At 42.8% G+C, this 19,365-nt stretch overlaps 1 protein-coding gene and 3 non-coding genes across 4 annotated transcripts; all 4 read left to right on the forward strand.

Annotated features, from left to right (window-relative positions):
* The first annotated feature begins 9,939 nt into the window (after window positions 1-9,939).
* Window positions 9,940-15,115, forward strand: LOC112247033 (40S ribosomal protein S13). The gene is made up of 6 exons (XM_024415673.2): window positions 9,940-10,044; window positions 12,095-12,143; window positions 12,422-12,500; window positions 12,929-13,098; window positions 14,499-14,599; window positions 15,048-15,115. Exons 1-6 carry the CDS (start codon window positions 10,022-10,024, stop codon window positions 15,079-15,081), a joined length of 456 nt encoding a protein of 151 aa, XP_024271441.1. The 5' UTR covers window positions 9,940-10,021; the 3' UTR covers window positions 15,082-15,115.
* LOC112247049 lies at window positions 12,579-12,710 on the forward strand. Its single transcript, XR_002953004.1, has one exon. It is a non-coding gene; the product is annotated as a small nucleolar RNA SNORA68 (small nucleolar RNA).
* On the forward strand, window positions 14,187-14,409 carry LOC112247048. The gene has a single exon (XR_002953003.1). It is a non-coding gene; the product is annotated as a small nucleolar RNA SNORA73 family (small nucleolar RNA).
* LOC112247050 lies at window positions 14,700-14,827 on the forward strand. Its single transcript, XR_002953005.1, has one exon. It is a non-coding gene; the product is annotated as a small nucleolar RNA SNORA19 (small nucleolar RNA).
* Window positions 15,116-19,365: the final 4,250 nt, after the last annotated feature.

Here is a 19,365-nt window from a genome sequence, read left to right on the forward strand (position 1 = left end):
CTTTGTTTGTAAATTATGTCTGAGTGTTGTAGTGTGCCCCTGGCTATCCGTAAAAAAAAAAAAAAAATTGTGCCGCCTTGTTTGCTTAATATAAGGAATTTTAAATGGTTTATGGAACATTTTAGCAATTCCATTTACTTTTGATACTTAAGTATATTTAAAACCAAATACTTTTAGACTTTTACTCAAGGAGTATTTTACTGGGTGACTTTCACCTTTAAAGGAACACTCAAGAACACGGTTCTATAAAAAAAAACTTTAAGTTTGTCAAAGACCTCTTCGCAAAGGAAAAGTGAGGAATCCTAAAAACTCCAAAGCCAGAACTGGAAAAACATCTGGAAAAGGTCCACCAGGACATGAAAAGGCATGAGCAGATATTCATCCCACATGACATCCCACCTATTCAACCACCAGAATTCAATCTGGACACTGACCCTCCATAATGGAGGGAAGTAGAGAACGTTGTCCGAAGAGCAAAAGCGGCCTCGGCTCCTGGGCCTAATGGAGTACCATAGAAGCTCTACAAGAACGCCCCGGATGTTCTACGCTTTCTTTGGTGGCTCATGAGGATAGTGTGGCAGAAGGAAATAATACCAAAGACATGGCGAAGGGCTGGTGGTGTGCTAATCCCGAAAGAGAAGGATGCGACAGACATCAGTCAATTCCGACCAATCTCCCTTCTCAACGTCGAAGGGAAGATCTTTTTCAGTATAATAGCACAGAGGCTGTCCACTTATCTGGAAAGGTACAAGTACATTGATACGTCTGTACAGAAAGCAGGCATTCCTGGTTTCTCTGGTTGCCTGGAACATACTAGTATGATTTGTCACCAGATCCAAACAGCTAAGAAGGACAAGAGAGACCTCTATGTCATCTTCCTCGACCTGGCCAATGCCTTTGGCTCAGTTCCCCATGAACTCCTCTGGGAATCCTTCAACATTTTCCACGTACCGGAACCCATCACTAAACTGGTAAAGGCCTATTTCCAAGACCTGCAATTGTGTTTCACAACACCTGACTTCACAACAACATGGCAGCGCTTGGAAGTAGGCATAATGGCAGGCTGTACAATTTCACCTCTGGCCTTCACTATGGCCATGGAAGTCATCATCAGGGCATCAAGATGGTCGGCGGTGAGAGAACTAAGGAAGGGCTCCGTCTCCCACCTATCCGAGCATACATGGATGACATGACTACACTGACCACCACTGCAGCATGCACCAGACGGCTACTTGCAAAACTGCAGGATAACATCAAGTGGGCCCGGATGAAAATCAAGCAAATCTCGAAGCATCTCCATAGTCAAGGGACAGCTTAAAGATGTGAGGTTCTGCATTGGAGATGACCCGATACCAACGGTGTCTGAGCAACCCGTCAAGAGCCTGGGTAGATGGTACAACGAAAGCCTCCGGGATAAAGATCAAGTGCAGCAAGTAAGGCAGGAAATCGCCAACGGTCTTGAGAACATCAACAAGACCCTACTGCCTGGGAAGCTCAATCTTTGGTGCCTACAGTTTGGACTTCTCCCCCGGGTAATGTGGCCACTCACCGTCTATGAGGTTCCAATAACAACAGTGGAGAAGATGGAGCGAACCATTACCTCATACGTGAAGAAATGGCTGGGTGTTCCACGATGCCTGAGTAACATCGGCCTCTATGGCAAAGGGGTCCTTGAACTACCTCTTACAAGTCTAACGGAGGAGTACAAGTGCTCTAAAGTAAGACTTCAGATGACATTGAAGGACTCCAAAGACCAGACCATTAGCAAGGCTGCACCTCCCCTACAAACTGGACGGAAATGGACATCATCCAAGGCTGTGCAGCAAGCAACATCAGCCCTGAGACACCAAGACATTGTGGGGAATATCCAGCATGGAAGAGGAGGCTTTGGCCTGGCAGCAAGCAAACCAACGTTCCATAAGGCAACAACATCTGAACGCAGGAAGCTGGTGGTCGAGGAGGTGTGCAGACAGGAGGAGACTGCAAGAAGTGCAAAGGCTGTCTCTCTTGCTAAACAAGGGCAATGGATGCGGTGGGAAGGCCTGGAGAGGAGAAAGATCAACTGGAGTGAGCTTTGGCAAATGGAGGCAAGCAACATCAGCTTCATCATAAGAGCTGTTTATGATGTGCTTCCATCACCAAAAAACCTACATCAATAGTATGGCGAGGACTCGACCTGCCCCCTCTGCCCAGCTCCAGCGACTCTCAGGCATATAATGACAGGTTGCAAGACCAGCCTCTCACAAGGCCGCTACACCTGGAAGCACAATCAGGTCCTCAAGAGCCTGGCTGCAGCACTTGAGACCAAGAGGAGTGCAACCAATTCATTACCTCCAAAAACAAGCAATCCCGTCAAAACAACAACATTAATCCGGGAGGGACAGAAAAGGCCCAAGCATCCTCCTACGAAGCCAGAAACTGGACACCTAGCCATGGCCCGGGACTGGAAGATGCTTGTCGATATTGGCCAGCAACTCATTTTTCCACCTGAGATTGCTTCTACCAACCTTAGGCCAGACATCGTACTCTGGTCCCCTTCATGAAAGGCTGTGTACATCATAGAGCTCACAGTCCCGTGGGAAAACTCAGTTGAAGAGGCCTACGAGCATAAGAAACTGCGTTACACAGAGTTGGCAGCAGACGCAACTCACAGCGTGGCTGGAATGCAAAAGTCTGGCCAGTTGAAGTGGGATGCAGAGGATTCGTGGCTTCTTCCACCATCAGGTTGCTGAAAGAACTTGGAATCCATGGACAGGCTCTGCAGCAGACCGTCAGAGCAGTTTCTCAAGCAGCTGAAAGAGGCAGCCAGTGGATCTGGATCAAACGGAAGGACCCTTGCCGGGCTATAACTTCATGACCCCCCACCCCCACCTGAGAACCCAATTCAGATCCCTCCAACTTGAGGAGGGCATATGAGGTATGCGGTCAGCTGTAGGGCTGGCTCAGGGAAGAGGACGCCCCTGTCTTGCATAGTCCCGTGGGACATCTTAATTGGGCATGGGACACAAGCTAAGGCTTGATCACCCTTTAGCTGGCCACCTTTGATGAGGGTGTTTAGTGATTAAAGGCCAAAACACCCACTGATTCGAAGGCACACTACTGAGGATGTGTCCCATAATTAACATCTTAACCCAGTCTAAGAAATATACCTCCCATGCCACTCTGTCAACATCACGGCAAATCTCATGTGAGTGCATTCCATCTATTGGCACAATGGACAGTTTTTAACATCTCGTCCCGTGTTTTATGATTCTATTTAAAACCAAATACTTTTAGACTTTTACTCAAGGAGTATTTTACTGGGTGACGTTCACCTTTAATTGAGTCGATTTCTATTAAGGTATCTTTACTTTTACTCAACTAGGACAATTGAGTACTTTTTCCACCACTGATAGCACGCTCCTTCAAAACTTGAGACATCTGTGGCATTGTGTTGTGTGACAAAACTGCACTTTTTAGAGTGGCCCTTTATTGTCCCAAGCACAATGAGAATGCTGTTTAATCAGCTTATTGACATGGCACACCAGTCAGGTAGATATACAGTATATCTTGGAGGAAGAAGAAATACTCACTAACAGGGATATAAAAAATATTTTAAAAATGGCTCTGGGCTATTTAATTAATAAACTATCATCATTATGACCATATCATTTTTTATTTTTTTTATTTTACGTTTATTTAAACAAGGAGTCACAATGAGATTAAACATTTATTTTACAAGAGAGCCCTGTTTACATTACAATATAAACAGAATAATAATGAGCTTGGTTTTACTTGTACTTAACACAAATTTAAGATCTGTAAGTGATTTATGAATTGAATCGAAGTCATGCTGAAGTTCACGAATGGCCTGCAGCACTGAAGTGGCAAAGGAATACAAAACTGTGGCATCTGCATAGAGATGAATGTTACAAGTATTAACAGTGTTTCCTATGTCATTAATATACAACGTGAACGACAATGGACCCAAAATCAAACCCTGAGGAACACCTTTTTAAATCTCAAGAAATTCAGATTTAACCCCATCTGTTAAGAAGGCCTGAGTTCTGTCGCTAAGATAATTCTGAAACCATAAACAGGCTGTATATCCCAGGCCTATTTTTGATAACTTCTTCAGCAAAACAGAATGATCAACAGTGTCGATAAACAAGGCAGCACAGCTTTTGTTAGCATCCAAGGCATTGACAAGATCATTAACAGAGACACAGAAATAAGATTATTTGTGTAAAATAGCAACATCACCACCGTTGCCCTTCCTATCAGTCATAAACACATTGTAACCATCCATATCAACCTCAGAGTCCAGGGTTTTATCAGTTAACCAGGTTTCAGAACAAATAAAAAATATCAGGGTCTGCCTGAGAGAACCAGATCTTGACATGATCCATTTTAGGTAATAAACTACGATTGTTAAGATGTAAAAATGTTAAACCTTTTCTGCATTTAAAATGACATGGAGTTTCAATACAAGTCGGATTCTTTTGAGATTTCAGAACAACAGGAGACTCAAAGATTGGATTATACCTATTAGGAAAAGAAAACAAAGTAGAAATAGCAATTCCGCGCCTCCCGGGTGGCGCAGTGGTTAAGGGCGCTGTACTGCAGTGCCAGCTGTGCCACCAGAGACCCTGGGTTCGCGCCCAGGCTCTGTTGTAACAATTGGCATAGCGTCGCCCGGGTTAGGGAGGGTTTGGCCGGTAGGGATATCCTTGTCTCATCGCACACCAGCGACTCCTGTGGCAGGCCGGACGCAGTGCACGCTAACCAAGGTTGCCAGGTGCACGGTGTTTCCTCCGACACATTGGTGCAGCTGGCTTCCGGGTTGGATGCGCGCTGTGTTAAGAAGCAGTGTGGCTTGGTTGGGTTGTGTATCGGAGGACGCATGACTTTCAACCTTCGTCTCTCCCGAGCCAGTACGGGAGTTGTAGCGATGAGACAAGATAATAGCTACTAACAATTGGATACCACGAAATTGGGGAGAAAAAGGGGGTAAAAAAAAATAAAAAAAATGAAATAGCAATTCCATTTCTCTGCTTAGCACCGTTAGGCATGTCACCACTATCAGATACAACATGTGGAACTCTCACAGTCACCAAAGAGGAGATGGTAAAATCTGACTTACATGTAATGCTAATATTGTCCTCACATCAATTTAGTTGACCAAGACCCTTCCCAATGTTTGATGACAACAGCCGGGAGCCATTTTCACCTAGGTGAATTCCATCTTCCACAAAGTAGCCAGGCTTATTCCAGAAGGAGTCAAAATTGTCGACGAAGGACATGCCCAGGGCCTTGGTCAGATGCATTAACCACTGGTGGAGAGACCAAAGATGTCTAAAACACTCAGTCCTGCAACGATAAGGAGATGGAATTGGGCCCGAGACAATTATATGTTCTGCTAATTAATGAGCATTCTCCAAGAGCTTTAAGAAATTGTCTTTTAACTTTACAGATTTCACACGTATAATATCATTAGACCCAATATACAACACAACTGTTTTCAGAGCAGGAATCTGTTTCTTGATGGTGGGCATGACTTCTAATAACTCCAATACCCTAGCTCCAGGAAAACAAAGTGTACGGGTATTTCAGACTTCCACCAATCCAACCATGGAGCTTCCCATAATAATGGTTGATGGCTGTTGCCCATTTCGAGCCGGAGCCCTCAGCCCAACCATAGCCCCACCAGGGGCTCCGCTAACTCGCCTCGCACAAATTACAGAATTAGAATGATTCATTAGAATTAGAATCTTTCTATTTCTAGGTTTATGACATCATCTTCATCATTATGAGGGCAGATATTGTGGATCAAGTTTAGCCATCAGTCAACTTCAAATTAATATATAGCTGCAAGCAGCTGGGGTTCAAGCTTTGGCCACATAGTGCCACCATCATGGCAAATTGGAAAGATTGCCAAATTCAATGATTACCAGTGTTGTATTATAGTGAAATTTAGATTAGTGAATGTTGTGATATTTCTTTTGTTGCAATTATTTTCAGAGCAAGAGGGATTTGGAGCAATAATAATGTTTTTTGCTTGAGTGATCAATGGATCGATCTATCTATATTTAGAAAAAATAAGCTTCTGTTGATGACAACAGCCGGTAGCCATTTTTACCTAGGTGAATAAACTGTCATGGATCAAAGTCCATCTCGTTCATCAATGGTCCCTCCAATAGAGGAAATGTCTTGAGTGGTTCAGGAGGTCAGCAAACTCACTGGGATCTCCATGAGCCAGATCATGGCATCCAGAACCTCCTTGGGAATGCGGCTGACTTCTGTTTCCCAACTCCTTCCATCCGTGACATCCTTGCATTCACCAATGCCACCTCTTCCTAGAGCCGCTTGGGGCTCCAAGGAACATGACTCTAATGAGAGAAGCATTACTAGCCATTTGTCCTCACAGTATGTGGATAAGTCATGGCCTTTTGCAATCTACCCACGCTGTGAGGAACTGATCCGACAAGAAGGAATGCCTCCGCTGGAGAAGTATCCCTCTCCCACCGTGCCAAGGAAGAGATCGAAGAGTCGGGCAATGTCTTCCCTGTCGCTGAGGTCAGGGTGCACTGAACAGACCCTGACCGGTATCCATGAGGAAGAGGAGACTAAGGTGGTCCACCTAATCAGCCAGGCCATGCATGAGGAGACTCCCATGGAAATAATGGCTGACGTGAAAAAAGTGGCTAGTAAAGACTCCTCCAAGAAGAAGGCCTCCTTCTGGAGAAGACTGAGATGTCTTTGTTGCCTGGGGAAGAAGAAGGCTGTTACTACAAAAAAGACAAAGGTGGAAGAGCATGAGCAGGTAAAATGGTCACTCTGCACAATCAAAGTCACAAAGGTTAAAATTTGTCTTAATTCTCTCTTGTAAATTGTATGTTTTCTGTTCCCTTTACAGGAGGATTCTGAAGATACTATTTTCCCTACTGGGATTTCTTTAAAATGCTCAGGAAATGATTGATGTCCTAAAACAGAACATTTTAATAAAATCGAAATATTTTACATGTCAGCATCTGTATCTATTTCACATGTATGATACGTTTAGGGTTTTCCTTACATTATGCTTCAAATTAGTCAGAAGATTAGGTCAGTCCATGGTCAAGTGTCAGACTATAACTGGTTCAATGATATGGAAAGTAGCAAAAAACATAGATTACAAGCTTTACTAACTATTACAATAGTCTTCATTTTATAGGGACTACCGCTGGGGTAGTTTACTTGAAAACCAAACATGTCACACTAACAACCACAGAAGAAAAAATAAACACACACACACAATTTTTATTTAATTTAATTTAACCTTAATTTAACTAGGCAAGTCAGTTAAGTGTAGCCAGGTGGTAAAAGCTCATAGCTGTATTAATTTATATTCACTAGATGGCACTGTCCCTTTAAGAGATCCATAAATAGTGTGCAAGCGTTATGTGATTGCTCATGCGCAGTGTGTAAGAGTGAGAGCAAGCAATTATACTGGAGAGCTGTTGAAATCCATTGTGGGTCCAAGGTTAGCTTCTTGCTAGCTGAATACCAGTGCTCTCAGAACCATGTTGTGGTTGATGATAACATTATTTAAAGCTACTGTATGGGTGAGATGAGGATCTACTGTTCCATGTGAGGTTAGGGTATCATATGGACAGTGTGCTAAAAGCAGAGCCACTACCGTTTATGCATTTCACTTTGTACTTATTGTACTCAGATTGTTTTTATGCACTTTACTAACATATTTATTTCACTTGATTGTGGTATGGACTGAACTTTACTTTATGGTGACTTCACCTTGCAGTGATATCCCTTCTACATTATCCTATTTTAAATGTAAGCTTCGACAGAACAAACAACCCCTAATTAGTTTGTGTCCTGTGCTGGGTTTACTTTCGCCAGTCTACATAAGAACAAATTCTTATTTACAGTGACGGCCTACCAAAAGGCAAAAGGCCTACTGCGGGGACAGGGCTGAGATTAAAAATCTAGGACAAAACACACATCATGACAAGAGAGACACCACAACACTACATAAAGAGAGACCTAAAGACAACAATATAGTATGGCAGCAACACATGACAACACAGCATGATAGCAACACAACATGGTTGCAGCACAAAATGTGGTACAAACATTATTGGGCACAGACAACAGCACAAAGGCAATACGATAGAGATAACAATACATCATGTGAACCAGCCACAACTGTCAGTAAGAGTGTCCATGATTGAGTCTTTGAATGAAGAGATGGCGATAAAACCGTCCAGTTTGAGTGTTTTTTTGCAGCTTGTTCCAGTCGTAAGCTGCAGTGAACTGAAAAGAGGAGTGACCCAGGAATGTGTGTGCTTTGGGGACCTTTAACAGAATGTGACTGGCAGAACGGGTGTTGTATGTGGAGGATGATGGCTGTAGTAGGTATCTCAGATGGGAGGAGTGAGGCCTAAGAGGGTTTTATAAATAAGCATCAATCAGAGGGTCTTGCGACGGGTATACAGAGATGACCAGTTTACAGAAGAGTATAGAGTGCAGTAATGTGTCCTATAAGGAACATTGTTGGCAAATCTGATGGCCGAATGGTAAAGAACATCTAGCCGCTCGAGAGGGCCTTTACCTGCCGATCTATAAATTACATCTCCGTAATCTAGCATGGGTTGGATGGTCTTCTGAATCAGGGTTAGTTTGGCAGTTGTGGTGAAAGAGGAGCGATTATGATTGAGGAAACCAAGTCTAGATTTAACCTTAGTCTGCAGCTTTGATATGTGCTGAGAGAAGGACAGTGTACAGTCTAGCCATACTCCCAAGTACTTATATGAGGTGACAACCTCAAGCTCTAAACCCTCAGAGGTAGTAATCACAAAAGTGGAGAGAGGGGCATTCTTCTTACCAAACCACATGACCTTAGTTTTAGAGGTGTTCAGAATAAGGTTCAGGGCAGAGAAAGCTTGTTAGACGCTAAGAAAGCGTTGTTGTAGAGTGTTTAACACAACATCCGGAGAGGGGCCAGCTGAGTATAAGACTGTATCATCTGCATATAAATGGATTAGAAAGCTTCCTACTGCCTGAGCTATGTTGTGGATGTAAATTGAGAAGAGCGTGAGGCCTAGGATTGAGCCTTTGGTGACAGGCAGTGGCTGATACAGCAAATGTTCTGACTTTATACACTGCACTATTTGAGAGTGGTAGTTAGCAAACCAGGCCAAAGTCTCATCAGAGACACCAATCCTACTTAGCCGGCCCACAAGAATGGAATGGTCTACTGTATCAAAAGATTTGGCCAAGTCAATAAAAATCGCAGCACAACATTGCTTAGAATCAAGGGCAATGGTGACATCATTTTGGACCTTTAAGGTTGCAGTGACACATCCATAACCTGAGAGAAACCAGATTGCATACCAGAGAGAATACTATAGACATCAAGAAAGTCAGTCAGTTGATTATGACAAGTTTTTCCAAAACTTTTGATAAACAGGGCAAAATAAAATTGGCCTATAACAGAGAGGATCAGATTGATCTCCCCCTTTAAATAAAGGATGCACCGTGGCTGCCTTCCACGCAATGGGAACCTCCCCAGAGAGAAGATACATGTTAAAAAGGTCAGCTGATAGGCTTGGCAATGATAGAAAGGATCTAAACCAGGGCTGCCCAACCTTCTTCCTGGAGATCTATAGTCTTGTAGGTTTTCGTCCAACCCAAATGTAGCGTGTCTTATTCAGCTAGTTAAGGTCTTGTTGAAGGGTAATTAAAATAATAAGTGTGTTTTAGGGTAGGACTGAAAACCCACAAGATGGTAGATCTCCAGGAAGAGGGTTGGACAGCCCTGATTTAAACCATCTGATGCTATTTTACGTTTCATAACAAAAAAGTAATCCATGCCGTGGTCGATATGAAACATAATTTAAATGAGTCCTACCATAGATAGACTGTAAAAAGATCACACATACAATAAATAATCTTTCTTCAGGACACGTCACTTCCGATTCAAAGTTTTACTTCCGAAAAGCCGCACATTTTCTCCCTCTTTCTTTTCGCTTAGAACGCCATCATGGGTCGCATGCACGCTCCTGGGTAAGCATGTGTTTCATTCGGAAATAATAAGAATATTGGTTTTTGTTATCAGTAGCTGGACCTTTTTACATTACCTCGTCAGCTCCAACATATTTTTTGTGTGGATACATTTGTTTAAATGTCCACTATAATGATTTATAGCTAGTTAACAACTAGCGTTATGCCGCAACCAACACCGTGACATGATGGCCGCGCACACACTCCTGCCATGAAAGCCGACTGCTTAGTCATTAAAATAATTATATGGGTTTTTAGTCGCATATGCGCGCACATTGCAACAGTAACAATGTATCCCCTCGATCAAGTTTGTATTTAGTCTTCCATGAATTGGTTTTAACCAGAACATTATTTGCCCATTCCAGTGCTAATGTTAGCGTAGTGTTGGCTAGTTAGTCATAGCTTCTACCTAATGCTAGGTAGGTACATCACATGACAAAGTATGTGGACACTTGGTCGTTGAACATCTCATAACAAAATCATGGTCGTTAATGTGAAGTTGGTCCCCCTCTTTGCTATAACGACATACTTTTCTGGGAAGGCTTTCCACTAAATGTCGGAACATTGCTGCGATGACTTGCTTTCATTCAGCCACAAGAGCATTAGTGAGGTCGGGGACTGATGTTGGACTATTAGTCCTGGCTCGCAGTCGGCGTTCCAATTCATCCCAAAGGTGTTCGATGGAGTTGCGGTCAGGTCTCTGTGCAGGCAAGCCAGTCAATTTCTTCTACACACCTCGTTTTGTACAAGGCAGCATTGTCATGCTGTAACAGTGAAGGGCCTTCCCAAACTGTTTCACATTTTTGTAATTTATTTACCCCTTTTTTAAACTAGGCTAGTCAGTTTAGAACAAATTGTTGTTTGGCCTACACGGCCAAACCCAGACGCTGGGCCAATTGTGCGATGCCCTATGGGACTCCCAATCACGGCCAGTTGTGATACAGCCACAATGCTGTAGCATTAAGAGTTCCAGTGAAGGGAAATAAAGGGCCTAGCTATAACCAGAGACCATTATTCCTCTTCCTCCTCCTGCACAATGCATTTGTACAGGTAGCAGTCCCCAGGCGTCTGCCAAACCCAGACTTGTCCATCAGACTGCCAGGTTGTGAAGAGTGAGTCATCACTCGAGAGAATGCTTTCCTATGGCTTCTGTCCAATGGAGGGGTGCTTTATAAAAAGGCCAAATTCACTAATCCACATACTTGTGTGTGTACATAGTGTAGCTAGTTGCACAGTAATACACTAGCTAAATAACTAGCTAGCTAGTTGAAAAGTACTACACTAGCTAGTTGAAAAGTACTACACTAGCTAAATAACTAGCTGGTTGAAAAGTACTACACTAGCTAAATAACTAGCTAGTTGAAAAGTACTACACTAGCTAAATAACTAGCTAGTTGAAAAGTACTACACTAGCTAAATAACTAGCTAGTTGAAAAGTACTACACTAGCTAAATAGCTAGCTAGTTGAAAAGTACTACACTAGCTAAATAGCTAGCTAGTTGAAAAGTACTACACTAGCTAAATAACTAGCTAGTTGAAAAGTACTACACTAGCTAAATAACTAGCTAGTTGAAAAGTACTACACTAGCTAAATAACTAGCTAGTTGAAAAGTACTACACTAGCTAAATAACTAGCTAGTTGAAAAGTACTACACTAGCTAAATAACTAGCTAGTTGAAAAGCACAACACTAGCTAAATAACTAGCTAGTTGAAAAGCACTACACTAGCTAGCCAGTTGAAAAGCACTACACTAGCTAAATAACTAGCTAGTTGAAAAGCACTACACTAGCTAAATAACTAGCTAGATAGTTGAAAAGCACTACACTAGCTAAATAACTAACTAGCTAGTTGAAAAGCACTACACTAGCTAAATAACTAGCTAGCTAGTTGAAAAGCACTACACTAGCTAAATAACTAGCTAGCTAGTTGAAAAGCACTACACTAGCTAAATAACTAGCTAGCTAGTTGAAAAGCACGATCTCAAGTCCAGACGTGGCTATTTGTCATGATTTAAATAGCTACTGACTTAGAGCTACTTTCCTTCTGTTTCAGCAAGGGCCTGTCCCAGTCTGCACTTCCCTACAGGCGCAGTGTGCCCACCGTAAGTATGTAGTTGGTCATTAAACTTTTAGATGGTCAACTGGCATCTTGCTATCTGTTTTGTAAGATATGTTAATGAATCTGGTCAACCTAGTAATGTGACTACATGGTTTGCCATTGTATCATCATTGATACAACTTTCACTGGAATGCACATGTCATATTGCAGAGTCTTCGCTAAATACCAAACTTAAACTACAAATGATCACTCCTGTGAATAGAAGGCTCAGTGGACAAAGGGGACATCATCAGTCTCAACCTCTGAAATGTTGTTCTACAGTGGCTGAAGGTTACATCTGATGACGTTAAAGAGCAGATCTTCAAGCTCGCCAAGAAGGGTCTTTCTCCCTCTCAGATTGGTAAGTACCTTGTTAATTTGTATGCTGTCCAGCGCTTTCCATAAGATTTCCACATTATGAACTGAGAAGACAATGACTTATGCACCCTAAACCAAAGGCCATATCAAATGAATGGTATGATTTTGTCAGGTGTGCTAAAATCAACATGTACCTTGTCGCCTTTCCCTGAAGCTGCTGTGCCATTGAAAGTGAATTCAAGGTTCAACATTATCATTCCAGATTATTTACCCAGTCTTAGTCCTATGCATATTGTTACTCACATTCTTTTCCTCTCCATCCGTTTAGAACAAAAATAGAAAGTATTCTGTATTTTTCTACAACCAAATCATTTAGAGTTTGGCTGACCCCTACACAAAGTACAAACCACAGAGGGGAAGCTACCAGGAGACGTAAGTTAGAAAAGGCTGATACTACTGTTCTCTCTCCAGGTGTGATCCTTAGGGACTCTCATGGTGTTGCCCAGGTGCGCTTCGTCACTGGAAACAAGATCCTGAGGATCCTCAAGTCCAAGGGCCTGGCCCCTGACCTGCCTGAGGATCTGTACCACCTCATCAAGAAGGCTGTTGCTATAAGGAAGCATCTGGAGAGGAACAGAAAGGTAACGGCCTCTAGATGTTTGTCTCCAGTTAACTTCCAGGGAGGGAAGAGGCTTAACTTCTTATGATACAGGGGACAGTTGCGTCCCACTTGGGCAAAAAACTTTCATTAAATCACACATGTAAGATACTCAATTAAAGCTACACTCGTTGTGAATCCAGCCAACATGTCAGATTTTAAAAAGGCTTTTTGACGAAAGCATACGAAGCTATTATCTGATGATAGCCCAATAGTAAACAAAGAGGGTAGCATATTTCAACCCTGCAGGCGCTACACAAAATGCAGAAATTAAAAATAAAACATGCATTACCTTTGAGCTTCTTTTGTTGCCACTCCAATATGTCCCATAAACATCACAATTGGTCCTTTTGTTTGATTAATTCCGTCCATATATATCCAAATGTCCATTTATTTGACACGTTTGATCCAGAAAAAAACAGCTTACAAAAAACGCAACGTCACTACAAAATATTTCAAAAGTTGCCTAAACTCTGCCAAAATATTTCAAACTACTTTTGTAATACAACTTTAGGTATTTTTAAAGGTTAATAATCGATCAAATTGTAGATGGGTCTATCTGTGTTCAATACAGGAAGACAACAAACCATACTACTTTTCACGTCTTGCACACTCTCAACAGTGTTACCCAGTTCCTAGATGGCCTACTTCTTCATTGCACAAATTAATAACCTCAACCAAATTCCAAAGACTGGTGACATGCAGTGGAAGCAGTAGGAACTGAAAACAGGTTCCTAAGAAATATAATTTGCCAATGAGAACTCGGTGAACAGACAGACAAAAAAATAATCTGAACGGTTAGTCCTCGGGGTTTTGCCTCCTGCATAAGTTCTGTTATACTCACAGACATGATTCAAACATAAACTTGTGTTTTCTATCCAAATCTACTAATAATATCTTATATTCCTGGCATGTGTAGCAGGAAGTTGAAATTGGGCACGCTATTTATCCAAAAGTAAAAATGCTGCCCCCTATACCATAAGAAGTTAAACCACCAGCATCTCAAGCAAAACTTAATGTTTGAAAATCCAACTAAATTGTGCCTTGCTGTAAAAATGTATTGCTTGATGTTCAATGTGGATAGCCGGTGAGGTTGCTCTTGCATGGCTCTGTCCAAGTGGCTTATGGGAGCGTAGCACTGTACAGTGCCATGATGTACAGTCCCGTTCCACAACATTGTACAGCAAGCCTGTTCCCAGCCTTTGGGCTGGTGGGGACGGCGTCCTGCATATTCCTACGTCTTCCCAGAGCCCCTGGGCCATGACTGGGGAGGCAAACCATGTAGTGCACAAGTTAACTGAATTGTAATACCTGCATTTGCCATTGACCGATTTGAGATTTTTGACTATGTCGAAGGGCTGTTTAACTACTTTTTTCTTTCAGGACAAGGATGCCAAGTTCCGTCTGATTCTCACTGAAAGCAGAATCCACAGATTGGCCCGTTACTACAAGACCAAGAGAGTTCTTGCTCCCAACTGGAAGTAGTACGTAGTACCTCTTCACTGCTTTATTGACTTTTGGGAGAGCAAGCCAGCATGAAGGCATAGTACCTACTATATTGATATTTTCAGTTTGTTCACTAAATGGCACACTTCATTGTCTTGTTCTTCCCTTCTAAGAGCTGAGATATTTCTTGTGTGCTAGATAAACCTTGGAGGTAAATTAGCAGAGTGGCTGTTCTGTGCCAACCTGCCAGTCCCCTTCATACATCTCCCTGCCACTCAGTGGTTCTAGTTAATTCTTACCAATTGCCATAGGCATTACCTAAACTGGATAATTAGCTGTCTCGAGCAGGCTGAGAATATATACTAACAAATGTTCACTGGTTGATCGTCAACCATACGACTGCTTCTATTGTTAGAATTGGTGCTCAACTTTTTAGTTGATTACAGAACTTTACATTACTAATTCCTTTTCCCTCTTGATCCACAGCGAATCCTCTACTGCTTCTGCTCTGGTGGCATAAGTCATTTTCACAAATAAAGATCCATTTGGAAGGATCTTGTCTGCTGTGTTTTTGTTTGAGGTGGAGTTCTATAAAGGGTGGCGATAGTACTTATAGTGAAAAATATAAACCTCAAGTGTTGGTTTCTTGATTCATGAGCTGAAATTGAGGATCTCAGAAATGTTCAATAGGCACAAAATGCTTATTTCTCAATTTTGTGCACGCACTTTTTTTTTTACATCCCTGTTATCATTTCTCATTTGCAAGACAATCCATCCACCTGAAAGGTGTGACCTATCAAGAAGCTGATTAAACATGATTACGCAGGTGCACCTTGTGCTGGGGACAGAATTACCCAATAAATGTGCAGTTTTGTCAGTACAATGCTACAGATGTCTCAACTTGAGGGAGTGTACACCTGGCATGCTTACTGCAGGAATGTTAAATAGAGCTGTTGTGAGAATTTAATGTTAATTTCTCTACCATGGTTTGGCAGTACAACCAACTGGCCTCAACCTCAGGCCACATGTAAGCACACAAGCCCAGGAATTTGACATCTGGCTGCATAACATGTGGTATTGTCTGGGGCGGGTGCTGATGAGTATTTCTGTCTACTAAAACCCTTGTGGGTAGAAACTCATTCTGATTGGCTAGATTTGGTGCCCAAGTGGGTGGGCCCATGGCCATGCCTCAACCTGGGCGTGTGAAATTCATAGATTCGGGCCTAATGAATTTATTTCAATTGACTTATTACATAAGAGCATCCTCTGCAATATCTTTTAAATTGTTGCAATTCTATTTTTGTGTGGTTAGAAAAATCCCAGGAGAAAGTAAAATGCCTTATTGCATAAATGGCTAACTAATTGAATAAACCTTTCCTTGGTATTTCAAAGTAATTTGAATTAAAACAACAGTTAAGCGTAGAATCATTGTTACCTTATTAAATGTGGTGGCTCTGGTTCCTAGGCAACTTGGTGCAGTGGTGTAAAGAGTGCTGTGCTCTCCAGGCTTCCTCCCAGCTCTGACTCGCAGTAAGGGGGGATTGGTGGGGATGTGATCTAATACTGGGCCTCCACATGCAATCGATGAGAAACCTTTGTTTGGCATTTAGAGGCTAAATTAATGTATTGATGGTTTAATGATGAAGTGCTACTGTATTGAAGTGTTCAGTCATGATGTACAATTTTACCACAAGAGGGCAGCATTTAACTAATTACACTGAACCAAAGGTATGCCTTTAAAGGCTAAATGCCTGAACTTACTCCTTTTGATGGTACATGTTTGTGAGTTCAGCAGGCATGTCTTTGCACATGCAACTGGTACATTTATCATGGGATGATGGTGCTGATATTAAAAGTTGCTGATGCACCACGGGCCACAAAGACTACTCTTCATCACCAGCTGTCTCATAAGCCCACAATCCTTAAGACTGCTAGGAAGCAGGAATCTGATTAATGGAGCCTAACCTCTCACCCAGCAGTCCTGCTCATTTGGCCCATCTGGGGAGACTGAGTGCAGGACCTGGAAGCTGTACTTTCTCTTCATCCAGATGGAACCATACACCTGCCAGAAGATGATTCACTTCAACACCAACTTTTATTCAATGTCATGAGTCATCTCCCCCTGAAGTATTATTCATATGATTAGACTAGTCTGCTTATGTGACTTCAAAAGCCTGATGGCAGTACTATTTTTTTATTTAACTAGGCAAGTCAGTGAAAAACAAATTCTTATTTACAATGACAGCCTAGGAATAGTGGGTTAACTGCCTTGTCCAAGGCAGAACGACAGATTTTTACCTTGTCAGCTCAGGAATTCAATCTAGCAACCTTTCGGTTACTAGTCCAACGCTCTATCCACTAGGCTACCTGCCACCCCATATACACTGCTCAAAAAAATAAAGGGAACACTTAAACAACACAATGTAACTCCAAGTCAATCACACTTCTGTGAAATCAAACTGTCCTCTTAGGAAGCAACACTGATTGACAATAAATTTCACATGCTGTTGTGCAAATGGAATAGACAACAGGTGGAAATTATAGGCAATTAGCAAGACACCCCCAATAAAGGAGTGGTTCTGCAGGTGATAACCACAGACCACTTCTCAGTTCCTATGCTTCCTGGCTGACGTTTTGGTCACTTTTGAATGCTGGCGGTGCTTTCACTCTAGTGGTAGCATGAGACGGAGTCTACAACCCACACAAGTGGCTCAGGTAGTGCAGCTCATCCAGGATGGCACATCAATGCGAGCTGTGGCAAGAAGGTTTGCTGTGTCTGTCAGCGTAGTGTCCAGAGCATGGAGGCGCTACCAGGAGACAGGCCAGTACATCAGGAGACGTGGAGGAGGACAACAGCAGGACCGCTACCCCCGCCTTTGTGCAAGGAGGAGTAGGATGCGCCCTGCAAAATGACCTTCAGCAGGCCACAAATGTGACACCATGAGGGTGGTATGAGGGCCCGACATCCACAGGTGAGGGTTGTGCTTACAGCCCAACACCGTGCAGGATGTTTGGCATTTGCCAGAGAACACCAAGATTGGCAAATTCGCAACTGGCGCCCTGTGCTCTTCACAGATGAAAGCAGGTTCACACTGAGCATGTGACAGTCTGGAGATGCAGCGGAGAACGTTCTGCTGCCTACAACATCCTCCAGCATGAACGGTTTGGCAGTGGGTCAGTCATGGTGTGGGGTGGCATTTTTTGGGGGGGCCGCACAGCCCTCCATGTGCTCGCCAGAGGTAGCCTGACTGCCATTAGGTACCGAGATGAGATCCTCAGACCCCTTGTGAGACCATATGCTGGTGCGGTTGGCCCTGGGTTCCTCCTAATGCAAGACAATGCTAGACCTCATGTGGCTGGAGTGTGTCAGCAGTTCCTGTAAGAGGAAGGCATTGATTCTATGGACTGGCCCGTCCATTCCCCAGACCTGAATCCAATTGAGCACATCTGGGACATCATGTCTCGCTCCATCCACCAACGCCACGTTGCACCACAGACTGTCCAGGAGTTGGCGGATGCTTTAGTCCAGGTCTAGGAGGAGATCCCTCTGGAGACCATCCGCCACCTCATCAGGAGCATGCCCAGGTGTTGTAGGGAGGTCATACAGGCACGTGGAGGCCACACACACTGCTGAGCCTCATTTTGACTTGTTTTAAGGACATTACATCAAAGTTGGATCAGCCTGTAGTGTGGTTTTCCACTTTAATTTTGAGTGTGACTCCAAATCCAGACCTCCATGGGTTGATCAATTTGATTTCCATTGATCATTTTTGTGTGATTTTGTTGTCAGCACATTCAACTATGGAAAGAAAAAAGTATTTAATAAGAATATTTAATTCATTCAGATCTAGGATGTGTTATTTTAGTGTTCCCTTTTATTTTTTGAGCAGTGCATATTGAGATGTAATCCACTCATTCTGAATCATGAGGAATACGTGTATTCAAATGGCTATAATAATTCATCTTTAATTTGTCATTAATCATTGTAAATATTTGATACCCTCTGGTTTAGATATCTGTACATTTTGGCTCTCAGTCATCAAAGAAAACAAGATCATATTACCAATATGGTCCCTAAAGTTCCTTGAAAGCAGGAGCCTATAAATAGAAGCATTACTAAGGGGTGAGCTGTTCTGTGATCTTTTTTTTCTTGAGATTTATCATGCATTACTGAGGCTAGCTTTATTCTGCTAAAAGAATAACAGGTAATGAAGGTGTCACACATATTGATTTTGTATCAGTGTATCTTGGTGTATCAGTATCTGTGTTAGACAGGGGCATGGTTTTAGTGCCTGAGGAGTGAAATGCCATCTTGGTGTGATATATCAGATTGCCTGTAAGATCTTTATTGCATTTACTGCAGAGCCCCTTCAGCTAGCACTGATTCAGCCAGAGTTGCTGCCTCATAGGAGAGGACGATAACATTGAGTCACCTTGCTGCATTGTGAGCCTCTGGCAGGGGAGAGGCAGGAATCAGCAGCAGCGCCTATACTGCAGAGCTGTGCAGGACTGTGCATCACTACCGTGTGTGTTAGAGGGAGAGAGAGAATAATGGAGAAAGGTTGACTGGGGACTGCAGTGTTAAGTCTCCCTCTGCCCCAGGGTTCATGGTTTGGAGTTTTTCTCTGTCTGAAATGCTTTCGGTGAATGCACACCACCCCAGTATAGACGACTTAGTGCAGTACAGCGACTGATCCCAGTTAAAATGATCATGATTTTTTCCTCCTCAGACTGCTACTTGCAGATACAGTTATCCAGAGTTTGTGGTGTGTCTCCAGGACTGAGTTGCTGCAGAGGGATTCAG

The sequence above is a fragment of the Oncorhynchus tshawytscha genome, linkage group LG12 (genome assembly GCF_018296145.1).
Source record: "Oncorhynchus tshawytscha isolate Ot180627B linkage group LG12, Otsh_v2.0, whole genome shotgun sequence".
Taxonomy (NCBI): domain Eukaryota; kingdom Metazoa; phylum Chordata; class Actinopteri; order Salmoniformes; family Salmonidae; genus Oncorhynchus; species Oncorhynchus tshawytscha.

What these genes read in the sequence shown, in the direction of transcription:
- LOC112247033 (XM_024415673.2), top strand. Translation starts at nt 10,022, where the DNA reads ATGGGTCGCATGCACGCTCCTGG. An exon ending in ATCTGGAGAGGAACAGAAAG is followed by an intron (nt 13,099 to 14,498) that starts GTAACGGCCTCT and finishes TTTTTCTTTCAG; the next exon opens with GACAAGGATGCCAAGTTCCG. An exon ending in CTTGCTCCCAACTGGAAGTA is followed by an intron (nt 14,600 to 15,047) that starts GTACGTAGTACC and finishes CTTGATCCACAG; the next exon opens with CGAATCCTCTACTGCTTCTG.